The 23,769-nt window shown below is 35.5% G+C and overlaps 1 protein-coding gene across 12 annotated transcripts in view; it reads left to right on the top strand.

The window, feature by feature from the left end:
• Positions 1-23,769, top strand: part of HERC1 (HECT and RLD domain containing E3 ubiquitin protein ligase family member 1) — a 105,542-nt gene that overhangs the window by 10,031 nt on the left and 71,742 nt on the right. For 10 of the 12 annotated variants that reach the window (XM_054215647.1, XM_054215649.1, XM_054215657.1 and 7 more), the window contains exons 2-11: positions 12,872-13,827; positions 15,083-15,178; positions 15,484-15,678; positions 17,309-17,620; positions 18,326-18,422; positions 18,798-18,941; positions 20,390-20,517; positions 21,407-21,551; positions 21,646-21,817; positions 22,945-23,079. In XM_054215647.1, coding sequence (XP_054071622.1) covers positions 12,898-13,827; positions 15,083-15,178; positions 15,484-15,678; positions 17,309-17,620; positions 18,326-18,422; positions 18,798-18,941; positions 20,390-20,517; positions 21,407-21,551; positions 21,646-21,817; positions 22,945-23,079 — 2,354 coding nt within the window. In that variant the 5' untranslated portion in view covers positions 12,872-12,897. Of the gene's footprint in view, positions 1-6,779; positions 11,425-12,871; positions 13,828-15,082; positions 15,179-15,483; positions 15,679-17,308; positions 17,621-18,325; positions 18,423-18,797; positions 18,942-20,389; positions 20,518-21,406; positions 21,552-21,645; positions 21,818-22,944; positions 23,080-23,769 lie in introns of those variants that run through there. The other 2 variants (XM_054215648.1, XM_054215650.1) reach the window with 2 other exon arrangements.

Genomic DNA, 23,769 nt, shown 5'->3' with positions numbered 1-23,769 from the left:
TGTCTCACCACCCTCATTATAAGAAATTTCTTCTTAATATCCAATCTAAACCTACCCTTTTTCAGTTTAAAACCATTGTCCCTTGTCCCGTCACTATGGGCCTGGTCACTCTCCATCTTTCTTGTATGTTCTCTTTATATATATATATATAGAATGGCTGCAGTCCACCTCTCTGCTTATATCAGAGCTAACTTGAAAGTTAAATGATGTGGTTGAATTTTGAATATCTAAACATATGCAGATTTTGCAGTCTCCTATCCTTTGCTGACTTTTGCAATTTAAAATCATGATTTTAAATAAATAAGTAAATACATCTTAATAATTTATCTACTTTTTACAAGAAAATGCCTGTTCCTGTGTCTTGCGGTGGTTAGAAATATTACGACTATGTGATTATTAGAAGTACAAATGATCATACCTTTGGGGGAGAGTGGTAGTAGTAAAACTTCACCAGAGTTTTCAGCCCTTTCCCAATGCAAGGTCAGGCACGTTTCTTCCCTCAAATTGTTGGAACGTATTTGATGTGTGGGGATGTCTGCTTCTCAGCTCTTCTTTTTACTGACTGCTTTTGATGATTATATATGTGGACTGTCTTCTACATTCTCAGCTTTTGTTTCACTGTGCTTTTATGCATCTGAAGAAGTAATGGATTAAATTGATGTCTTTTAAGTTTCCCTGCGGAATAGTAATAATAAACTTTTACCTCTCTTCTGCTTGGGTAGGTTTTCTGTAGCACTGGAGAGTGTAAGAGTTTACATTCACAAACCGTGGTTTGGTTTTTGTACAATTTTCTTTATAACAGTAAGGGCAAGAGAGCAAATACATTTAATTTATTATCAACTTAAAAATAACTTTGTCCTCCTTTTGTCTGTCTCCCAAAAGATTTTGGGAGTGACCAGTTATGACCAGCTGAAAGCATAGGGTTATATTGGTTTCAATAGTAGACGTGATAATGAATAAATAATCCTAAAGGAAACTAAAATCATATAGAATGGCTAAATTTGTAAGAATATCAGTAGAACCTCATCATGGCTTGCCTGGCAAATATTATGAAGCTAGGTAGAATTTAATGTTTGGAAAGAAATGTTGATAGTTGGCTGTGGAATTAATCTGAATTAGGATATCAGTAATTTGGTTTCTGTAGGCTGAGCAGGAGGCTAATACAAGGAGGAAGGATAGTGGATGTTGTGACCAATAGAGACAGATGTTCACATAAATCAATTAATGTTAGTGTGTATTTCATTGGAACATTTTTCTTATGAGTGAAGAACAATCTGCTGTAGCTGCAGTTCTGGCTTGCTCTTTCTGGTTTAGTTCCTTTTGCTTGTTGTTTTACTGTTCCAGATTTGTAGGAGACCATGGCTTATTTTTACTCCATTGCTTTACTGTCCGTCTCCTGTTATCTAGCACCTCTCCCTTTTCCCCTTTTTTTTTCTACTTCTAATGTCTCTTTTTATCTCTTTAGTTTCAGTTCTCTGTTTGGAGTAATTTCTCTGCAGTGTCAGTATTTTCTAATTTATCATTTTCTTTTTTTCTTTCCTGTGGCTGTTTTGTTAGATTCCCATTTACCTCACATCTGTCACGACACTGCGTATAGACTAAATGTCTTGGCCAAAAAGAACATTTGAGGAACGTTACCTTGCACAGTGATCTACAGCGCTTTTTGGCATGAGTAAAATATTGAACAAGTAACTACTTAGGCAACATTATGTCTTGTTACTGTTGGTTTCAACTGTTATAGTCTGCCCGGGCCATGAATAATATGGAATATTGTTCAGGTTTTGCATTGCTTGTAGGTTTTACAATGTTGGCCTATGACAAGGAAGGATTTTAATTAATTTTATATATTCCTGGTTTCTAAATTAACCTTTCAAGAAAACGGTTGCAAATGTTGTTTGGAGGCCTGATATCTGTTGCTAAGTCACATAGACAACCCTTTATTTATGTAAAAAGGAAAGCAAATCAAACAGTTTGCTTTTCTTTTAGTTGTACTTTCAGATTGTAAAATTTTAAGAAGGATTGCCCAAATTGTTGCACTCTGACAGTTGGTAGCATGTGAAGCGTGATTCTTACTGGGACTTTGCTCCTTCTTTTTACAAAGTATGAAAGACTGGAATAGTAAAAAGTTCAGGTAATAAGTCGTTTTGTGGAATGTTAGGGCTGGAATTTAGCAAAATCAGAAAACAGTCGTTCTGTTGCACAAATTGAAGTTCCATGTCTATCTTGAATTCCGCATTCAGTTCTGGAGTCATACAGATGAAAATACAGATATACATACTGTTGCTACAGGTAAGTCATTATATCAATACAGACAATCAGCAGTAAAGGAACTAGGAAACAGGCAAAGGAATATATGGTAGGGTGGTTGGAGGTAGGCAATGCTTCTGTGGAAAGAGAGTCTGATTTCAGTTGATACTGCATAGGAGAAATAAAATAACATTTTTTTGTGTCATAGTTGTATTAGGAGTTGGACAGAATATTGAGATAATAATTTAGTAGAATTAGATACAGAATAAAGACTTTGCTTTACTGGTAAGAATGTTACATTTATGTGGATTAACAAAATAATTTATAAGGGCTCTAAGTGCTCATGCTGTAAAATGCTGAAGAGATTCAGCTTGTATAATGGAATTGTAGTATTATCGTCAAGGTGAGGCAGTAAATAGAAACATGTTGCATCAGGTTTTCAGTCATGTTTCAAATAAACCAACTGTTCCAGAGCTGTGATCAGCTATGTGTACAGAACTTCTGCTTTCTTGAGAACCTCTTTAAGAAACATCCCAGGAAAAAGAAGTTTTTGAATAGTCAATTCCACCTGCAGTGAATGAGTTGAATTATATTATTAATGAGCTGGGAGAATTACCTGATTATTCTGATTGTGAAGTCTTTCCTGAGTTTTGTGTAAGCCGCAAAAAGCTTGATTTTTCTGGCCCAGCTGCAGAAATGATTTCTTACTGTTGCAAGCAAAGATTTAACTACTCTTAGCAATATTGAAGAGCTGTAGTGCGCCCTGGCTGCCATCTGTTTAAATATTAAATTTTCTAATCCTTTTCAGAAACTGCCCAGGTGACATCATGCTTAAAGTATCTCCAGCACAGTTTACTCTAGGACCACTCATGTTGAAAATAGTAAACGAAACTGCTGTGAACTTGAGAAAGATCACTGTCAATGAACACACGCTGGCGAGCTCTGTCCTTTAGAAATACACAGATCTCCTTATTTGTCTTGCTTGTTTGTTAAAGTGTTGTTGGGGTTTTTGTGTTTTGTTTTGTTTTTTTTTTTTCTTTTTTTTTTTTTTTTCTTCTTGCTCTCTGTTGGGAAAATATCTTTACCCATCCATTGGGGAAAGGTGGTATAACATTACTGTGAGGCAGTAAATAGAACTTGAGCGTGTGAATTTCACAACCCGTTCTTTGCGTGTTCTTTAGTTTTGCTGTTTCCTGCCTTTGATTTGACTGTACAGACATCCAGCTGCTTGTCTTACAAGCTTTTGTAATTATGTTCCCATAAAATAAAGTTAAATGTAGTCAGCGTCTTACAAAGGTGCTGAAATTGCTAATTGTGGAGAGGAGAGAGTGACTGAGTGTGTGCTTGTGAGGTTTATTTTTCCTCTGAGAAAACTTCGGATTTTTAAGACATGTAATGTTTGCAGCTTTATAGGTGCAGTTTTTCAAGAGCTTTGCAGAAAATAAAACTTTCAACTGCTTTCGTAGCAGTTCTAAGAGTCTGAGCGCTTAGCTTCTGTCAGAATAATTGTTTTTGCCTGTGCTTGATTTCTGCTGTAGTCAAACTAAGTTTAAGAAAAAAAATGTGGTAATATGTAGCTTCCTTAAATTCTGACCTTGTTAATATCGTCAGTGTGTGTGCTAGAGTCATGGATTTAAGAAAATGTATTTTCTTCATACTGATTGAAAATACTGTATCTCATTTTATGCATATTGATTCTCAGATTGTGGTTCATCAAGTGCTGCTTTCCTCATGTTTCCAGAATTCAGAAGCTTCTGGATCATACTTAAATGTTTTTTTCATTACCTTTCTAATATATATTTTCACTTTCCAGAAATTAATCCTGGTTTTGCTACAGGATATTATGACTTAACCCTTTATAAGTACTAAAGTAATTTTCTAGCTCTTCCCACATGTCTTCTAGCTTTTGGGGTAGACTGTTGGAGCTGGTTTTAGTTGCTTTATACCTAATACGTTATTTATATGGGGAATGAATAATCCTACGTTTTACACAGTTGACACTGTAAGAACAAATAAAATTAGCTAAAGTAGAATTTGGATAGAATGTTAAATTTCATTCTTTTACTTTTTTTTTTTAATTCTTAGAATTAAGAGTTGCTCAAATCTTTTTATAATTACAAGTGATAATATCTATGGTTTTTCTGTCCAGAAACATTCTACTTAACCTACTGTTGAGTCATAATATTGCTTCCTACAACAAGTGTTTCTCTCCTCTTATTTCTCTGGCTGGCATGCCGTGCTTTTTCTGAGCAAAAGAATATGACAGCATTTTCCAAATCTTCAAGTAAGAGGCTTTTGTGTTTTGTATACATTTATAATTGTAAGAGTTTGTGGCGATGACCTGATAGTCCAGCGTTCCCCAGTTGTATAACTCGTGATGAGATACTTGTGTTAAAGTGACGGACCTTGTACAAGATGCAATGTTTCTAGTATTTTTGATTGTCCTAAATAAATATTTGCAAGATCTCTTAATCTGGTTTTTATTTTGAAACAACGACAAAAGTAAAGGGAAGATTTGTGCTCTGCTTTCTGTTTGAGTGTCAGACTGCAAAAATGCAATCAGGTATGCTTACCAGGAAGTAGTAGTATTATTATTTAAGAGAAAAGTAACAGAGAAATAGACTTTTCATGAGACATAGAAAACTTTGAAACTTATAATTGTGTTAGTTGAAGAATGATTTGTGTAAGTTTGAAAATCTCCATGGGCTGTGACAAGTAATACCTAGAGACTAGGTTAAAATACATTCCCTTTGTTTACTTTGTCCATTTGACAACACTTAGTGTAAGAGCAGTTTTGCTTTTTATTCCTGTATTACAGTGTGTACTTGTTTGGATCTTCTACACGGGCAGGAAAGCACAAAGTTGTAAAATAACAATTAAGCAGGAAGATTCAGGTATATACAGGCAATGGGAAATCCCTGTACTTTAAGGCTCAGCTACATTTCTGAGTTGATTGTTCAATTTTTCCTTCTAGCAGTGTGGGCAGCAGTTATATCTTCTTCCTTCTTATCTGTGAACTTTTATTATTACTGGAATTCTTGATGGAATACTGATAATTACCCGCATTTGGCAATGAGGTAGAACCGCTGTGTTTGGAGATCATGATACTTAAAAAAAGAAACCAAAAAAATCGCCCTAAAATCAGGTCCTTCCTTCCACACTTTTAGGTGGTTTCTGTCTGTTGATAAGCTGAATGTGTGTGCTAAGGACTGAAAAAACAAAACATGTTTTGTGGGGAAACGGTGTTGTTACATTCTGTACTTTTTGAAATAGTAAGATAATAGCCCTGTCTTGTAATTTTTAATGATCATTTGGAGTTATCTCTTTCGAGTTCCCTAGAGCTGTTCCTCCCTCAAAAAGACGTGACAGTGTGTGCTGTAATCACTTTATAGAGCTTCTGTCCCATCTCCACCTTTCTTTGATTTATCACAGCAATCTTTTTCTTAGATCTACACACCGTACCTTCTCAATATTTTTGTTTTTTTATTTAAATCTAAGCCCTAGAAGGGAGCTTCCTCTTTACTTATATTAGGATAATTTGTCATCTGGGTGGAGGCATCTCTTCAGTGACAAATTCAAATATCTCCCATAATTTCCAAGCTGACACGGAAAGGGAAGACTATGGAAATTCCTTCTGGGACGTTGTGTATACATTCTGTCCAGGGCCAATCTTTCCGGCTAAGCTCAGAAAATGGACTTTTATAACCTTATAAACTTTGACCCTCAGCCATGCTAAAGTCCTTTTAAAATGGTTGTTATTATTATTCCCACCCCCCTTGGAATATAGGAATATGTGCTTCGCTTTCCAAATTCCGAAGTCCTTTGACTGTACTGAAGTTGAGAACTTCTCTTATTAACCTGTTTTATAATGTTGTTTTCCCCTCTAGTGAGTCATTCTTATACTTGCATTTGAAGTTGATCAAAGCTGTCCCACTTACCTCAAAGTGAGAAGACCTAAATACTTCTTGGTTTCCAGAAGCTGTAGTAAAAATCTGAAAAAAATTAATTCTTGGAGATTTGACAGTCTTCACATCTGAGGCAACCAAATGGATTTATGAGAACTCTCTTAGTGTTTGCTTTACCTTCTAGAAAAATTTGCTTTTTCCATAGATAATTTAGGAGGTGGTGGTAAGTGGCTGGAAAACTTACTGTTACTTTCCAGTTCCATTTTACCTTTTGTATGGCACATTATATAAACAAAAAAGTAACATTTTACATAATTTCCCCAATATTTTTCCTTTGATGTTAACTGTGCCATTTTGAAAGCATTATTCCACTTTTGAAAATAAATAATTGTTATACAGAAGTTACTTGTGCTTTAGACATATATACATGAAATACTGAAATATTTATAGTATATACTGCAAATACTGAAATATTTTTATATATATAAATAGTGAAACATTTATAGTGAAATGTCTATTTTGTTACATCTCCTAGTCAGTTTTGCATCAGGGTATATTGCTCATGCATCCACACAGTCAGTGTCTTGGTATTGTATATATAAAATAAACAAGATGGGATTAATTGCAAGATCAAGTTCCTCTTTCTGTTTCGGAGTGTTTAAATTGCTGTGGTGACAGAGAGAATAAAGGAGCAGTATTTGTAGTTTATCACTTCATAATTTATTTCTGTTTTATGGAAATAACTTGTAAGCTTAGTCATATGCATCTCCAGGCTCTTCTTTTATTCTTATTTAAGACCTAGGGGTAGTTTTTATTTCCTCAGAAAATATGTGTATTTCCTCAATAAAAGCATTTACTATTTGACCTGTTTTGTTAGTGATATACTCTTAATCTTAATTGAAAGTTTTTTTGTTCAGTATTCTGTTGTACTTAATGATTACTTGCAACAAGGCTTTCACATTTTAATACATGTGATTTATTAGTTATTTTAGGCAAGCTTACATCTCAAAAATGAATGCTTTAAGTGATCTGTAAGAAGTAGGTGGTGGTTTCGGGGTGAACTAATTCCTATTTAAGAAAACCAAACTGTTTAATAACAAGTGAATATTTTAAATTCTTCAGAAATACTTGCTAGGCCGCTGAAGACTGCATTCTCTTCCTGAAATATGACAACTTTCCTCTTTTTCTCTATATTTTAACTGAAAAGGGAAGGTCTTAAATGCATTAGTTATTGGTGTTTACTCTGTCTTGCTAACAAACACTTGTAGGGTCTTGGGTTTGTGTTTGTTTTTTTCCTAGATGCAGCAAACACTGTCTAAACCAAAACCTCTTTAAAATCATCACGTAAGTAAATAGATGAACAGAAATATATGGAAAAAGGGGAAAATTGAATTTATTGTAAGCTTTCATTCTCTCTGAGTTCTTGGCCATGTGGAAATGTGTGCCAACCATTCAATTATTATAATTTCATAATGCTTAGAATTGCTTGCAAGTTGATTTATTTGAATTTGAAATGCAGCCTATTATCTTCTTTTTCTGCTTACTAATTATTGCAAGATGCGAAGACGTCATCCCAAGCTTTAGAATTTGAGTGATAATAGCATGAGGTAATTTGTATATTTGGTGTTAGTTTGTTTACATAATGGGGAAACCCATGAGCAGACCAGAAGAGGTAGCTGCTTTGGACTCTTGTGCTTGAAAACACAGAAGCTGAAATGTAAGGAGATGATCATTCATTATGCAGTGAGATGTATCTTTGGAAGATGTAGGTTCCTCTTTGGGCACATTTTAAATGGTGGTCTGATAAAAGGAAAAAAGAACCTTTGTCTATGCAGCAGGCAAATTCCATGTTTCTTATAATTTTAGGAGAGAGCTCTCTCAAGCGTGTTTTCTTCCATTATTTAAATGTCCTACTCTCCTCTTAGCTCAGGAAAAAAAGCCCTTGGTTACGTTCCTCTTGTTTCCACAGGTTTCATTTTAAAGTTCTTTTCTTCTTATTCCCTTTCATATGATGTAAGAGGAAAACCAGCAGTTAGTGTCCCAATTGAAGTGAAGGGTAACTAACAGCTTGCTTTGTTCTGCAGCTTGCAAATATTCCAGTAGAATATTTGATGGATCTGAGCCTTTTCTTCAGTTCAGTTGTAAAGTCTGCAGCACTGTCTGTGACTCACAGAGCTATTAAGCGTTATTTTTCCCCCAGCCTTAACAGTAGTTTCTGAGAGGGTGGTGGACAAATGCCTTTTCCTTCATCTCCTGTTCGGCAGCAATTCTTTCTTTTTCAAACTGTCAGTAGTATCGGTAGGTTTCTGAATCTTCCTTCTAGCATTTTTTAATAAAAACTACGTTCTTGGCAGGCATTAAGTTGGATAAGAAATACCGAAAGTCTTTTATCCAGATAATGTTTGTAAGGAATGCAGTTGACCTTTGACCTTGCCTGGGTTTTGCTGAAGGTAGTATCATGCTTGTATCTTTGCTTTACTTTTTTCATGCTTCTTGTTTGCTCCTGGTGTAACAATGTTTCATTGGCTACGCTTGATTAGTGTTTCCACTTACTTAAATGTGTTCCTGAAATTTATATTTTTTTTCCCTCACAGAGTCAACTCTTAAGCGGAGATTTTCCAGATTGGTTTCTAACTTTATAACAAAGAACTTGGAATTCTGAGTTAGCAGAGAAACTCTGAAGGCAGTCGTAGTTAACTTCATGTTTATTCTACTGCAGCTCAAGTTGCTGACGCTTATTTTGAAAACAATTATAGATCTAGGATCCATAGAACTTGTTTTTTAGGGTTTGATATTTTTATTTTGTCCTAACTGTTCTTTAGAGTAAGTGTTTGAAATAGGTGTTAAATTTGGTAAGACTGTCTTGTAATCCTTGTTCAGCTAGGAGTTTTAAGTCCATTTTAGTTGACTTACTGATCAGCTACAGTAAAATATATGTGGGCGTTTACTGCCCCAAAATAGCTATTTGCCCACCAGGAACTGTGGTTCTGAAAGATATGACAAATGGGTTGTGTTGCAAATTCTCACTATTCACTTTTTTTTTTTTTCTGAGGAAGAAGAGAAAACAAGGCATAAGGGAAGGAGAGCTGGGCTTTTGTGGTTCATGTTTTGTTAGTGTGAATAGATTTTTCTCCACCTGGTGCTGGACAGATACATTTTTATATAAAGTAAAATATCAAAACTTTCTCAATTCTAATTTTAAAAGTTTGTTACGTATCTGGAAATTATGCAGTAGATAATGTTCAAGGCATCATCTTGGCTAAATCCTAGCTTTTTTGAACCAGTGAGAGCTGTTCAGTTGGAAGATTTGGAGGTTTATTACACATAAAATGTTAGGTAGTGATTTGACATTAGGAGAAGTTATTTTCAGATTGCTGAAAGGAATATTTTCTCTGACTGGAGTCCCAAAATATGAAAATATAAACACATAAAGATATGTGATAGGGCGGTTTTTAAGAAGGAGCAATTGTTGCCATTTCAAAGATTGGTTTTTTTTTGTTACAGTAGAAATTGCAGAAAGTTTTGGGAACTTTGAAGTCAAAGTGTTTTAAGTGCTCCAGTCTTGAAATACTTTCATAAAGCTGTTGCTGTACATTTAGACCATTTTAGGTTCGTGCGGTGCTGAAGGAAAAGTAATTGCTTTCTCCACTTTTTGTCACGTGTTTCCGCCCTCTCCCTTTGTGTTTGCTCTGGGGCTGGGCCACATGATCCGCCTGTTCGGAAGGCTGGTGGGGCTACAGCCTAGCCCACACAGCAGAATTGGTACCTTCCACGTTCTAAGCTGACCTTGTAGGGTTTAGATGTAGTAAAACATCAGTGAGTATATTGTGTAGTCTTTCCAAGTCAAATGTATTTTCTTTTTGCCTGCACTTAAAAAGAAATGAGACGTCCTTGCCCATGCTCCAAAGCAATTATAAAGCTTATATTTGTGGTCCTTGGGCAATGAGCTGGAGGAAATAAACCCTACCTATAAACTGTGCTAGCCATTGTTACCTAGTTTCCGGTTAACTACAGTGATACTCCACACAGAGACAGCGATAATTTACATTTGTATTCAGAGGGCGTTTCAGCTTGTTGCCATCAGTGTGCTGGTTAAAGACTGGTACCTGTCACATCAAACCGAGTGTTATTTTCAAGATGGACCAACATATCTCTTTTGTAAGTTGCAGTAGGAGAGTAGATCACTACTAAGAGCTCAGATTCAAGCTTCAGTCTCTATTTTTAGAGATGCATACAAGGAGAAGATAAAAAATCTGTCAGTTTTCAAGAAAAGGAGCAGTATTTGCATGTTTGATGTACATGAACAACTTTTGAAATTTCTTAATGAAGAATAGCTGGTGTAAGTACAACATAAAGCAAATGAATTGAGTCTGTATTCGGGGAACTTCTTAATGTAGTAGATCTCCATGTATTGCCTCTTGAGGAGGTGTTACCTTTGTCACTGAAGACCAGAGTTTGGAAGTTTGCATTAATTGGCCTTACAGTTGCAATTCACATCAAACATTAGTTAGCAAATCCTTTCTTCCTGACAAATGAGAAAATGTTGCCTTTTCTTTGCGAACAAGGATGTAGTAATACCTATCTGGAGGCTGAGCTGCTGGTGTGTTGTGTAGTATGAGTAAACAGAAGGTGTGTCTTCTATGAATTACAAAGAATGCTCACTGCCTCGGAATGGTACTTCGCAGTTGTGGCTCCAGTTTTTGTGTGATAGGCATGTGTAAGGATTTTGTTTGCTGTAATACAACTGAAGATACGTGGGCTGAGTTGTGAGCCTCACTGAGGCTTGATGAAGGTGCTAGTCTATTTTAGAGAAAATTTGACCGGAATAAAAGCAGGTGTTTAATAGCACACAATGTGCTTTTTTGGTGGGTATATTGGAAGAAGAGCTGTAGTGTAGTTCTCTGATTTTTTTTTTTTTTTTTTCATTTTTTCTAAGGATGAAAAGAGGACAAAGTTGCGTTATGTTACCTGTTGCACTATGAGCATTGGAGCTGCAATAAGCACATCCTCTCACTAGGTGTCAGAGAGAGTCCCTCCACCCCCCAGAGATTTAGTTTTAAATCAGATCAAAGGGGGCTCAGACGACCAAAAAACTCAAACTATCTTTCAGAATATTGTATTACTTCTTAGTGAAATTGTTCTGAAAGAAGGACTATATAGAGAAAATAATCTGTTTTTCCAACACTATACTTTCCCTTCTGAAAGTGATCGAAGACGACTTGCTGCCAAGTTCAGTTTGAAAGTTGATGTATTCAGATTAAATTTTTAAAAGGTCCGATATTCTGTAATTTAAGCATAACTTTTCCATCTGTTGATTTATTTTAGGTTTTGAATTTTAAAATGGTGAACAAAATTGCAGTCCTGACTAATTAATTGTAAACCTTGAAACTACTTTTCACTTAAGCCAAGTTATAAGTGGTTTAATATCAAAGCTTTCAAGTTTCACGCATGGATTTTGTAACTGAGATTTTAGACTAGCTGTGTAGAACTTGGACCCTACTGTGTCTCTCAAGGAAATAAAAACGGAAAAACAGATCTTTCTGCTCAGCTAAACAAGTTGACTTAAGTTCAGGCAATGCAAAAGTCAGGAGAGAGATGTATTCCAGGGGCTAGTGCTAGCCAAAAAAAGCTTTAAACATAGGATTCCCAGGAATTTTGTAGAAAAGTTTCATTGCGTTTGAATCCATGTGAAAGCGTCATGGTTCCTAATGTGTTGGGGTTTTTTTCCTAAAATTATCAGCAAAAAACGATCTCTCAAACTAATTAATGTCTTTGATTTGAAAGAATGTTGTAAGCTGTCAAGTTGGTTTGGCAACCAATTCGAACTTTCCTGGTAATTATTAAATTTTCTCTTTACTTCCATATTGTTAGTGATCCTTCCTTAAAATTCCATCCTAAAAGCTTTGAGTGTTTTCAAGGTCATACATTATGCAATACATTAATATAATGTAATACATAATTTTTGATACTGTAAATTTACTTGGAATAGTTGTAAGGTGTATTTGGCTCTGAAGAGCCTATTCACCAAATGAATAGGAGCTACATAATGTGCTGCCACTCTTGCAGTCAAGCCATCTGTCCTGGTTTCCATTTAACATTCTGACATAGATCATGAGGAAATCTCTGGCTTACCTTAGAAAGGGGAAAGAGTGGCTTGTGACAGCAGGACTTAAAAATATGTTTGACAGGTTGAGCACTTAGTTATGACCTGAAATTAGTAGTCTCGTTTATTGTAAAATGAAGGTTTACACTGGTTCTCCATTCACTTGTACACAGTAGTGTACGAGCTTGTGTATTTTTGAAGTCTTTGTCCTCAGTTTTGCGGTCTGTAAAGAGAATAATGTTTTTTCTAAAGAATATTAGAAGTGTGTTTTCATTTAAGCATAGCAGAATTAAATCTGCTTTGTGTGAATTTTTGTGCATTTGGGTTTAGAAAATGCACTTATACTAAAATCCTTACATCATGTTAAGGAAGTAGCACATACGCATGTACTTATTTATTTAAAATGAAGACAATGTCTTTTTTTATACTCTGTTAGTATTTGATCTGAATTCCAGATTGCAACACTTACATGTGTAAAATGGTGGAATTTGGTAATTCTTGGTGATTAATCTTTGCTACCTGCTTTCTTAAGGCATTATTAGGATTTGTCCTACTGTGAGTAATAAGTTCTGTAGATAATATTGCACACCTATTTACAGGTTTTTTTCATCTTTAGGACTAATGGCAAAGGAGTAAACCAACATGGCAGCTATGGTCCCACCTGTGAAGCTGAAATGGCTTGAACATCTAAACAGCTCCTGGATCACAGAAGACAGTGAATCTATTGCAACAAGGGAGGGAGTTTCTATCTTGTACGCTAAGTTAGTCAGCAATAAAGAAGTAGTGCCATTGCCCCAGCAGGTTCTGTGCCTCAAAGGACCTCAGTTACCAGATTTTGAGCGTGAATCTCTGTCTAGTGATGAACAGGACCACTACTTGGATGCCCTTCTTAGCAGCCAGCTGGCACTGGCAAAGATGGTATGCTCAGACTCTCCATTTGCTGGAGCACTTCGAAAACGTCTCCTTGTGTTGCAGCGTGTCTTCTATGCACTTTCTAATAAATATCATGATAAGGGTAAGGTGAAACAACAGCAGCATTCACCAGAAAGCAGTTCTGGATCAACAGATGTGCATTCTGTCAGTGAACGTCCTAGGTCAAGTACAGATGCACTCATAGAAATGGGGGTTCGGACTGGGTTAAGCTTGTTATTTGCACTGCTAAGGCAAAGTTGGATGATGCCCGCGTCAGGACCTGGCCTTAGTCTTTGCAATGATGTTATCCATACTGCAATAGAAGTCGTGAGCTCTTTACCACCTTTATCTTTAGCAAATGAAAGCAAGATTCCACCAATGGGGTTGGACTGTTTATCACAAGTAACAACATTTCTTAAAGGAGTAACAATTCCAAACTCTGGGGCAGACACTTTAGGTCGTAGATTAGCTTCTGAATTGCTTCTTGGTTTGGCTGCCCAACGAGGTTCCTTGCGATATCTTCTTGAATGGATAGAAATGGCTTTAGGTGCTTCAGCTGTAGTAAACACCATGGAGAAAACCAAGTTGCTGCAAAGTCCAGAAGGGATGATCAGCTTTGATTGCTTTATGAGTATATTAACACAGATGCGACGATCATTGGTAGGTATACCAGCTTTGATTTTTCTGCATTGCAAATGTAGTTGCATTCTTAACTTTAAATAGTTTCTCAACACCGAATGCCAGTTTGCTGAATAGTTTGCTTAATATGTTAAAAAGGGGATATTTTTGTGAAATATTTTTTTCAGTATTTCCTTTTTTACCCACCTTCAATTCCTTCCTGCCCACTGATTTCCTCATATGTAAAGGAGATGAAACAGCAAAGCAATCCCTGTATTAAAACTTTTGGTGTTATGCTCTATCTTCAGGAAGAGAATCAAGGATGCGCTTTACATTTAAGTTCATAGCAAACAAGTTAGAAAGTATGGAACTGTTTTTTAGGCTTGCTTTGCTTTGCTGAATTTGCTTAGAATTCAGAGCTTTCTGTCTTGTGTCCTGTTCAAAGTTATTTTTATTGGACATTCTTGCTCTCCAATTAACCTGGACCTCTGCTTATACATCTTTGGAAAATCAGGAAGATCTGAGACGTTTAGCGTTTTTACTATTGCTCAGAAATTAATGCAATAAGAAAATGAGCTAAATTCTTTGGAAGTATGGCACACTGCTTTGTATATTGAGTGCTTACTTTTGGTCCTAGATGAATATTCTTTTTAAAGCTATGAAATCATTGTACAATATGCAATTGGAAGCTATGGCAAGCCTCTGCCTCATATGCCTAGACTGAAACAGGGAAGGACTTTTTCCCTGAAGTGGTAATTCTTTTCTCCCCTCTCAGGCTTGTAATGCTTACTAATAAACATAAATTTTAAAAACTTAAAAATTTAAAGAACGGGAACCGTGAGAAGAACAAGGCACTGGATTGAATGTCCTGATGGGCAACTTTATTTGTTGTTGGTTTTGGACTAGATATAAAATTAGAGACAAAAATGTGGAAGATAGTAAAGACAAAAAATAATCATGATTAGTCATTTTTAAATGAAATAATCATAACTTTAAACTAAACATAAGTGACATGCATTTCAGAACAAAACAGTATTAGCAGAAATTAACTCTAAACCTAGATATTTTCACAAAAATGAATAAATTTAAGAATGTTTAACTAGCACTCATCACGTTTTTGTTGTCCTGAAGTGTATGCAGATATCAGCTCAGGGGAGAAAGGTAGTTTACTTATGCTTATACAAAGAGCTTTTAACTATACTTAACTATAAGAACAAATCCCTAATGTATTTTGTACAGGTGCACTGTTGCTGTATGGAAGTATTTTTCTCTTAATAACAACATTTAAAAATTGTAGGGATCATCTGCTGATCGAAGTCAATGGAGAGAGCCAACTAGAACGTCTGATGGCTTATGTTCTCTTTACGAGGCAGCTCTGTGTTTATTTGAAGAGGTATGTCTTGAAAGAAACCTTGACTTTAAGGTAATTGTAGTTTATTTCCCCCTCACACGTCTCATTGGTGTGTGGCTGTGGTCTAGTCTCTGCTGGACTCTGCTGGAGTAGAAGAGGAAGGCAAAAAGTGAAAAACTAAGATGTAGCGAAACAAAGTAATTTGGGCAAGCTAATGATATGGTGATAGATGATTTGTGTTTTAGGCAGAGAATTGTATTGAGGGGAAATTAAAGTTGCATTAAACGTTGTGACCATATGGAAATAAATGAAAATGCTGCTGTGTAATAAATCTCTCATTTTAATAGGTTTGTCGAATGGCATCAGACTATTCGAGGACATGTGCCAGCCCTGACAGCATTCAAACGGGTGATGCTCCCATTGTTTCTGAGACCTGTGAAGTGTATGTTTGGGGTAGCAACAGCAGTCATCAACTGGTAGAAGGAACACAGGAGAAAATACTTCAACCCAAGCTTGCTCCAAGTTTTTCTGATGCACAGACAGTGAGTGACATTTATAGTGGTACATTATGTAATATTTAACAGCTTGGTAGTTATAGAATGAAATTGGGAAATGGTACTTTATTTCTGAGTGTCAAGTTGTAATAAAGGTATGATGGTCAGAATTGATCATGCAAGTTATTTTACTGAAAGTATCTCACTACTTTTATTGATGCTTGGAAAAAACATTCTGGGTTGTTTTTTTTAATGACACGCAGATCAATATGCATGTAACAAGAATGATTGAATTATCTAATTTCCTATGAAGTGCATTTGCAGAGATGAATTTGCTGGCCTGTAGTTATTTTTTTTTTATTATTATTGTTTAAAAGGTATCTTAACTACTCAATCTTCTTTACATTGGCGGCTTTTACACCAAGGTTGTCTAGTTTAAAAGTCCAGACTGGACTAACTGCTGGCACAGCAACCTTAATTAGCTTTGTGAAAGTCAATGTACTGTATGCTCTTTCTGCTCTCAGTCACAGATTCTGCAGTTGCAACTGAGCACTTCTATTGATGCGTGACACAGAAAAGAATAGTTTGCTTTTCTGTTACCATATTGGCTTTGCAGTGTTGACTTAAGTAAAAGCATTTTTTTTGTCACTAGACAATTTAAGTACATTTTCTGAACTTGTTTCTATTGACATCACTGATGTATTTCATATGTCAGTGGACTGCAGGAGCAGGCATCATAAAGCAAGTTTATGCATTCGAAACACTTTGTTTAAACAAAACACTAATACACAAGAGTGGAATGAGGGATCTGAATGAATGAGTTACTCTTTAAATAGTACTGTATACTCCCACACAACATATTTATGTGATTTCCCGCTGGGGTAAAGAACTTTTTCTTTAGCCTTTATTGACAATCTTTGTAGGATTTGTCTATATGAACAAGATAATTCACAGTAAATAGGGCTGTCACCGTGCAGTTACCACCTGCTTTGTGCTGTTTTGTGATGTGGACACACAGTGCCTTTATGCTTCAGATTTGAACCTGCTTTGCACTTACAATGTGTTAAGATTTCTAGGAGATTATTACAGGATTAGTTGGTTGGCCATTAGGTCATTCTTCAGCTGTGTGCTGACTTTCTGATAGAGACAAGTTCTTACTTAAAAACTTTTGGTCTTATTTCTTTGGTGTTTATGTAATTAAAATGCATAGTGTCGAATGGTAGTGGATTTTTAGGATTTCATGTATTTCTGTAATGTCACCACTTGGTACTGATTAAAATTAAGTAAAACTTACATTGCTTTATCAAGCTGTTACTTTGTCTTTTTAATCTTAAGAAATTAAGATACCTTCAAAGACTGTCCATGTCCATCCATGAGTCTTGGAGATCTGAAGGCACCCTGACTTCTGTAGCCTGTAGAAGAGATGCAAATAAAGAAAAACGATTAATCACTATTTACATCCTTTACCTCAAGAAAATAGATTTACTCAAACTATTTTTCAAGAATTTGAATTTTACTGCTTGCTGAAGTCCAAATTCTCCTTAATTTTTATATTATGTTATATGAAAGGATTATGTAAAGAACAGAACATTCTGTTTAAAAATACAGACTTCTAGACCTATATGTGAGTTTTACATCTGTCTAATCTTTTTTATACTTTTAACCTTTTTGTTTACAGATTGAAGCTGGACAATATTGTACTTTTGTTATTTCTACGGATGGTTCTGTTAGAGCCTGTGGTAAAGGCAGCTATGGGAGACTAGGACTGGGTGACTCCAATAATCAGTCCACATTGAAAAAATTGACTTTTGAGCCTCATAGGTCTATTAAAAAAGTGTCATCTTCAAAAGGATCCGATGGTCACACTTTAGCATTTACAACAGAAGGGGAAGTCTTCAGCTGGGGTGACGGTGACTATGGAAAACTGGGACATGGAAATAGTTCAACTCAGAAATATCCCAAACTTATTCAGGGTCCTCTGCAAGGAAAGGTATGTTTTGTATAATAGAACAGCTATTTCTGTTCTGTTCAGTTGTGATGTTGCGTAAAACTTGAAATATATAAAATCTTAAGAAAAAGTTCTATGTTTTATCTAAGCTTTTCTTTTAAGCTGGGTCTGCTTTCAGCAAAGCGCTAAATCTTATGGTTGCCTTTAGGCATGTGATTTAGACTGTCAGTATTGGATTGTCAGTAAACCTTCTCAAGTCTTGAGAGTGAAACTTGCTCACGTGCTTTTGCTGAACTGCAGTGACATTCCAGGAGATGGTTGCTTTTGTTACCTGTTACATGAGCGCTTTTCGTATACAACTTTTTAGTGGCTTCATTTGAAAAGTGGCTTTTATTGTCCTACAACACCTTCTCTTCCCTATCTGTCTATGTTTTGGCCAGTGTTTTAAACATCCTCTAATGCTTTTTTTTTTTGCTGCTCTAGGACTAGGATATCATTATGTTAAATTTGGTTGATAAAGAAATCGTGACCAATTTTATATATAAACTTGTGTCTTTGTGCACTGGTTTCCACTTATCAAATACTAAATAGAAATGATTGCAGAGATTAATTTATGTGTGTACTTGCCTCACACAAGTGAACAAGTCACTTCACATAGACTGCTTCTGAAACTTGACTTTCATAAACTTTCAAACCTCCTACTCAATTTGTGTAAAAACCTGATTTTTATTTTTGCATGTCATATAGGTGGTTGTATGTGTATCGGCTGGATACAGACATAGCGCTGCTGTTACAGAAGATGGAGAACTATATACGTGGGGAGAAGGAGACTTTGGAAGATTAGGTAATTTTAAAATTTCATTACATGCTTTTGGAAGAATTCCTGTGTCTGGTAATGATACTATACATCTATTTGCCTTGTTCTCTTATTGTCCTCTCTAAATACACATACACACACATGTGAAATAGTCCTATGATTTAGTGGCAGAAAGGTATGAACAAGTGTTCTGGAGTATGTCTTAAAAAATTAAATTTTTGTTAACCTTACTACAGTTCTTTTCCAAACCTTACTGCAAATCTTTCCCAAAAGTAGGCAGAAATTATAATTTATGGTAATTACAATGTATATGTGTTTTGCAAAATCGTAGTGAAATTACAAACCGTGAATAGAACTTCAGTCTTCACAAAAAGAAAATATATTTTTTTTTTTTTTCCTTAGGTCATGGTGACAGCAACAGCCGCAACATTCCAACTTTAGTAAAAGATATTAGCAATGTAGGAGAGGTTTCCTGTGGTAGTTCACACACAATAGCTCTGTCCAAAGATGGGAGAACTGTATGGTCATTTGGAGGAGGAGATAATGGTAGGTATAACTAACATTTTGGTAGTAATTTTCATTTTATTCCATCTACCTCATAGCCTCAGTATTCCTTGCAGTTTGGTTGTTTTTGGTTTTTTTTGTCATTTGGTAGCTGTTCAAGAAAATCTAAATACGTTATTTGAAGTTGAACTGCAAAATTGTAGATTTTTAAAACCGATTATCAGAAGGATGAGGGGTTTCACAGAGAAGAAAGCTCAATGAGTGCATAAACAAATCTGGAAAAAATGCTTTTCTGATAACTTTCAAATAAACTCACTTGATATGGCAATAACTGTATTCATTCTAGAAACTTCCATTTAAACTGCCTCTTGAAGAAACATCTCCCATCTCGAAAATGAGGGGCTTCTAAGCTTCGTTGACAGTAGATGCTTCGTCAGATACAGAATCGTTCCTTTTCTACTATTACTGTATTTAGCTAAATTTAGTTATGGTGCTAGATAAAAATTAAAACTCAGATTAAAATTGCTGTATTATTGCTTCCTAGCAATAATACAAGCATGAGAAGAGAGGAAAATGCAAACTACAGAAATCTCATAATCAAATTGGTGCTTTATAGAACTGGATAGGAATTTGAATGTCATCTGAATGCTAGCTCTGACGCGCATATAGAATTGTTCCCACTCCTCTGTCTCCCTCTTCCTGTAATTTCAATTGAAAAATTAGTTTGTAACAGGGCAGCTGTCTTAACCTTCACAAAGTATTGGCGTCTGCTCTTCTGTTTCAGTAAATTATAAACAGTATGGCTTTTGGATATTAATAATGTGGTACTAAAATATTGCTGTAGGAAAGGTAAAACAACATGAATCAAAGCATAAGCTTTGTAGAAATTATCAATCTTTGTAATATATTTCACATTTGATTTTGTTTTTTCCTTCCTTTTGAGGAATGTTTTTCTGTCAAGACACTAACATGGTCTAGTGATAGTCCTTGTTTTGAGGTCACTGATTGAAAATGGTGACAACGGAGACATGTAGCTGTTTTCAAGAGAAACATATACAAGGAACAAGGGAATAAATATACTAATGTTTACACAAATGCACACGGCTGTTAGGAAAAAAAATGTAGAAAAGGTTTTTTTTCAAGTCACTTTATGAAGTTGGAGAGAGAAATTTTTTAATTTTTTTTTTGCCAAATATGAAAAGGTTTAGTGCTTTGAAGGCTTTAGTAATTAATCAGCAGGCAATGAATAGTGTAGATATGTGGAATTAATATTACAATTTTTAAATATACTATAATAAATATGCATTTCTTGAAGTCTGTAATAACTGCAATTGAAAAAGACGAGGTTTTATAAAAATTGTAATATGTTTTAATTTTAAAAATACGCTCTGACATTTTTGGAAATCCAAAAAGAATACTTTTTGGGTATTTCTAATTGTTGTAGTTTATGTATTGAAAATGCCTTCTGCCTGTTTTTCCTCCTTTTGTAGGCAAACTTGGTCATGGTGATACAAATAGAGTATATAAACCTAAAGTTATAGAAGCCTTGCAAGGAATGTTTATTCGAAAAGTTTGTGCTGGGAGCCAGTCTTCGCTTGCCTTGACATCAACAGGGCAGGTAGGCAAAAACAAGTTTTCACTCAAATGATGAAAGTTGATGAAGATGGTGTGGATTCATTATTTCAGCATTTAGTATTTTGACCGTTGAAAAATATTCAACTAGTACTTAAATATTAGTGAAGTTTTGATGAGAGATTGACTAAAGTATTGAGATCCTAACGCATTAGTGTAATTCAAAATGTGCTGAAGAGTCATGTAAAAGTACACTTTTTTTCAAGAGTCTTGCTTAGCTGCAGAAAATGAATTATTTTTAGGTTAATAAATGTAACTATGCAAAACCAAATTGGATTTGGGAAGCAAAGTGGGTTCTGGAAACAAAAAGCAGTGAAATGCTTGTAATTTTTAATGCATTAACGAACTCTGGTGGTGAAGTGATTTAGTGTTTTGTTTTTTTTAAATATGTATTTTAGAATATAGATGTTAACTGAAAGTTTTATTTCTAATCTGAAAAATTTTAGAGATTGGAGATAAACATTACAGATTGGAGATTAGAGAGTTTGGAGATAAACATCTAGATGGTAAATGGGGGCCCTTACCGGTATGATGTATATACGGGTAATATGATAAGCATTTCTACACGTGCAAGCAAACTGACCCCCACCATCACCTCACTGTGACTCAAAGGCAGTGGGTATTTAATGGATGGATTAGGAGTGCTGAAGTTTACTGTAGCAGTTTCTTTTCTTGCAGCAGCCTCCCCATTGGTGTGCTCTGTGCCAGTGAGCTGAGTGGTTGCGGGGAATGAAATGTACAGTAGAGTCATGAAAGTATTGTGTGTGTTTTTGAAAGTGTGATTGCGATTAATGTGCAAGTGGTTATCTGGTATTTAGTTTGTTTGTGATCACCAATAATAAAAATTTGACACGCTGATATTTTATTTGCTCTAGGTTTATGCATGGGGCTGCGGTGCGTGCCTTGGCTGTGGCTCTTCAGAGGCAACTGCTCTCAGGCCTAAGCTTATTGAAGAACTGGCTGCTACAAGAATAGTTGATATTTCAATTGGTGACAGTCACTGTTTGTCACTTTCTCATGGTAAAAAGAATAAGGTGTAAAAATACACAATCTTCCTCTTCATCAAAAGCAATTGTATCTCAGATTTTGTTTTCTACTTTATTTATGTTTATAGATAATGAAGTTTATGCTTGGGGTAACAATTCAATGGGACAGTGTGGTCAAGGGAACTCTACTGGTCCCATTACTAAACCGAAGAAAGTAAGTGGTTTAGATGGAGTGGCAATTCAACAGATTTCAGCAGGAACATCCCATAGCCTTGCCTGGACAGCTCTTCCAAGGGACAGGTAACAATGACGTTGGGGGACAAGTATAAATTTCTTTTTATACAAGTCCATGTTGGGATCCATGTAACTCTTCACTGAAGGTGTTAACCATGTCATGTGTTTCAAGTATTCTGCTTGTAATGTTTTGGAGAGTCTTTTCTTCTCTCTTCCCCTCTCTCCTTTGCTTTCTCTTCCTCTCTGTCCTCCTTTCTTCTTTTTAAACTGTTACAGATTACAAGTGAAAATATAACACCACCAAGGATTTGGATATTAGTTCTTTGTGTATGAGGATTTCTTACCTGCTGCTAGACAGAAATTGCCTCTGTTTACTAAAAATTGGCACGTTAGGCAGTGGGAGGAGAAACAACTCAGTATTTTGTGCTTCTGACAGGATTTTTTTAATGTCTTAGGCAGTTTCCTTTAGTGTAACAAGGAGTAAACTAAGCACAAGACTTTGGGAAATGGGGAAGTTCATACAAATTACTGACGTGGATATAAACATCTTAACAAATTTCTGCATGGTTACATGTTAACCTAACCTAAAAACAGGTATCTAAATAGTTTGGTTATTAACATACAATAACTGAAATAATACTTCGTTACACCAAAGACTTAAGCAAGTGATTGAAGAGAACCGGTAAACCTCAGGTTTGTATATGGACTACCACAAAGGAATAGAAAAACTTAATATTTGGAAGCTAATTCAGTAATGCCCTGTTTTAAATGGAGCTATATTAGAAAAATCAATTAAGAAAATAGTGAGACTCAAAAAGTACTAAGTGGTACTACCCCTTTTGAATTCTTCCATTGTATCAAAGTCTCTTTATAATACGGCATTTGTACTAAAACCAGCTTTATGAGTACTGATCAAGTTTTGCATGAATCAGATTAAATACGTATGGCTTTATATTTATGGCATTGTAGGTGGTTTTGTTCATAAATGAAGAGTGTTTGATTTGTAAAGACCTTTACAGAAAAGAGAGCAGCAAATGCCTTCAGCGATCAGGGAGTTGATCTACCTCAGTCATATTAGTTTGTTCGAAGAAAAAAAATTGGTCTGGTCAAGAATCTACTGAACCTACTTAAACTGTTAATTTCTTAAAGCAGAATATTTTCAGTAGTTAACTTATTTTGTTGTTTGATTCCAGGCAAGTTGTGGCGTGGCACAGACCCTATTGTGTAGACCTTGAAGAAAGTACCTTTTCACATCTTCGTTCTTTTCTTGAGCACTACTGTGACAAAATTAACAGTGAAATTCCACCTCTTCCTTTTCCTTCATCAAGGTATATACAGCATATACATTTTATAGATTTTTAAAATTATTTTTCTTCAAAACAATGGTGTGTGACTTAATCCTGATTAGTCTTTTCTTTAACAAGTCTCGTTTATTTGCTTTTTCAGGTGCTGTTTGTTTGTTTGTATAACACAGAAGCTTTTCAGTGCCGCAAATGAAGCAGCATCTTTTGTCTGGAATTTATTTTAGTTGTGCACTGAATTGAGTATTTTCTTTCAGAGTTATCCCTTAAAACACATTTTTCTATGTAGTTGAAATGCATTCACTATTTCTATACATTATTTCTGCTTTGGAAGTTCTTCCTCCCGTAACCAGTTTGGGTGGCTGCTTACTGACTCTAATCTACTGCTAAGCTTAGGCAAAAATGAATTCTTCAAGTGATAGTCCGTCAATCCATACATTCAGTTATTGACTAACACATGTATAATGCTCAGACCAGCAGGTGTATATATGCTCTTGCATTTTGAGTTGGGATCAATGCTCTGATAAAACCCTGTTTTTCTCTAAGGAATTAGGATATTTTTCTACAAGCGTTTTTAGCTAGTGAGGGTGGGCTGTTTCCTTCTCGCAGCTGAAGGTCTCTGATCACATCTGGAGAAATAGAAATCTCTCGGAATGCATGAAAGACTTTTTTAAAGGTCATGGATGGCTCTGTTGCTCCGGTTATGTCAAGTAGAGT

The sequence above is a fragment of the Rissa tridactyla genome, chromosome 9 (genome assembly GCF_028500815.1).
Source record: "Rissa tridactyla isolate bRisTri1 chromosome 9, bRisTri1.patW.cur.20221130, whole genome shotgun sequence".
Taxonomy (NCBI): Eukaryota; Metazoa; Chordata; class Aves; order Charadriiformes; family Laridae; genus Rissa; species Rissa tridactyla.
The sequence above is the reverse complement of the archived record's forward strand: the minus strand, read 5'-3'. Positions and strand labels throughout refer to the sequence as shown.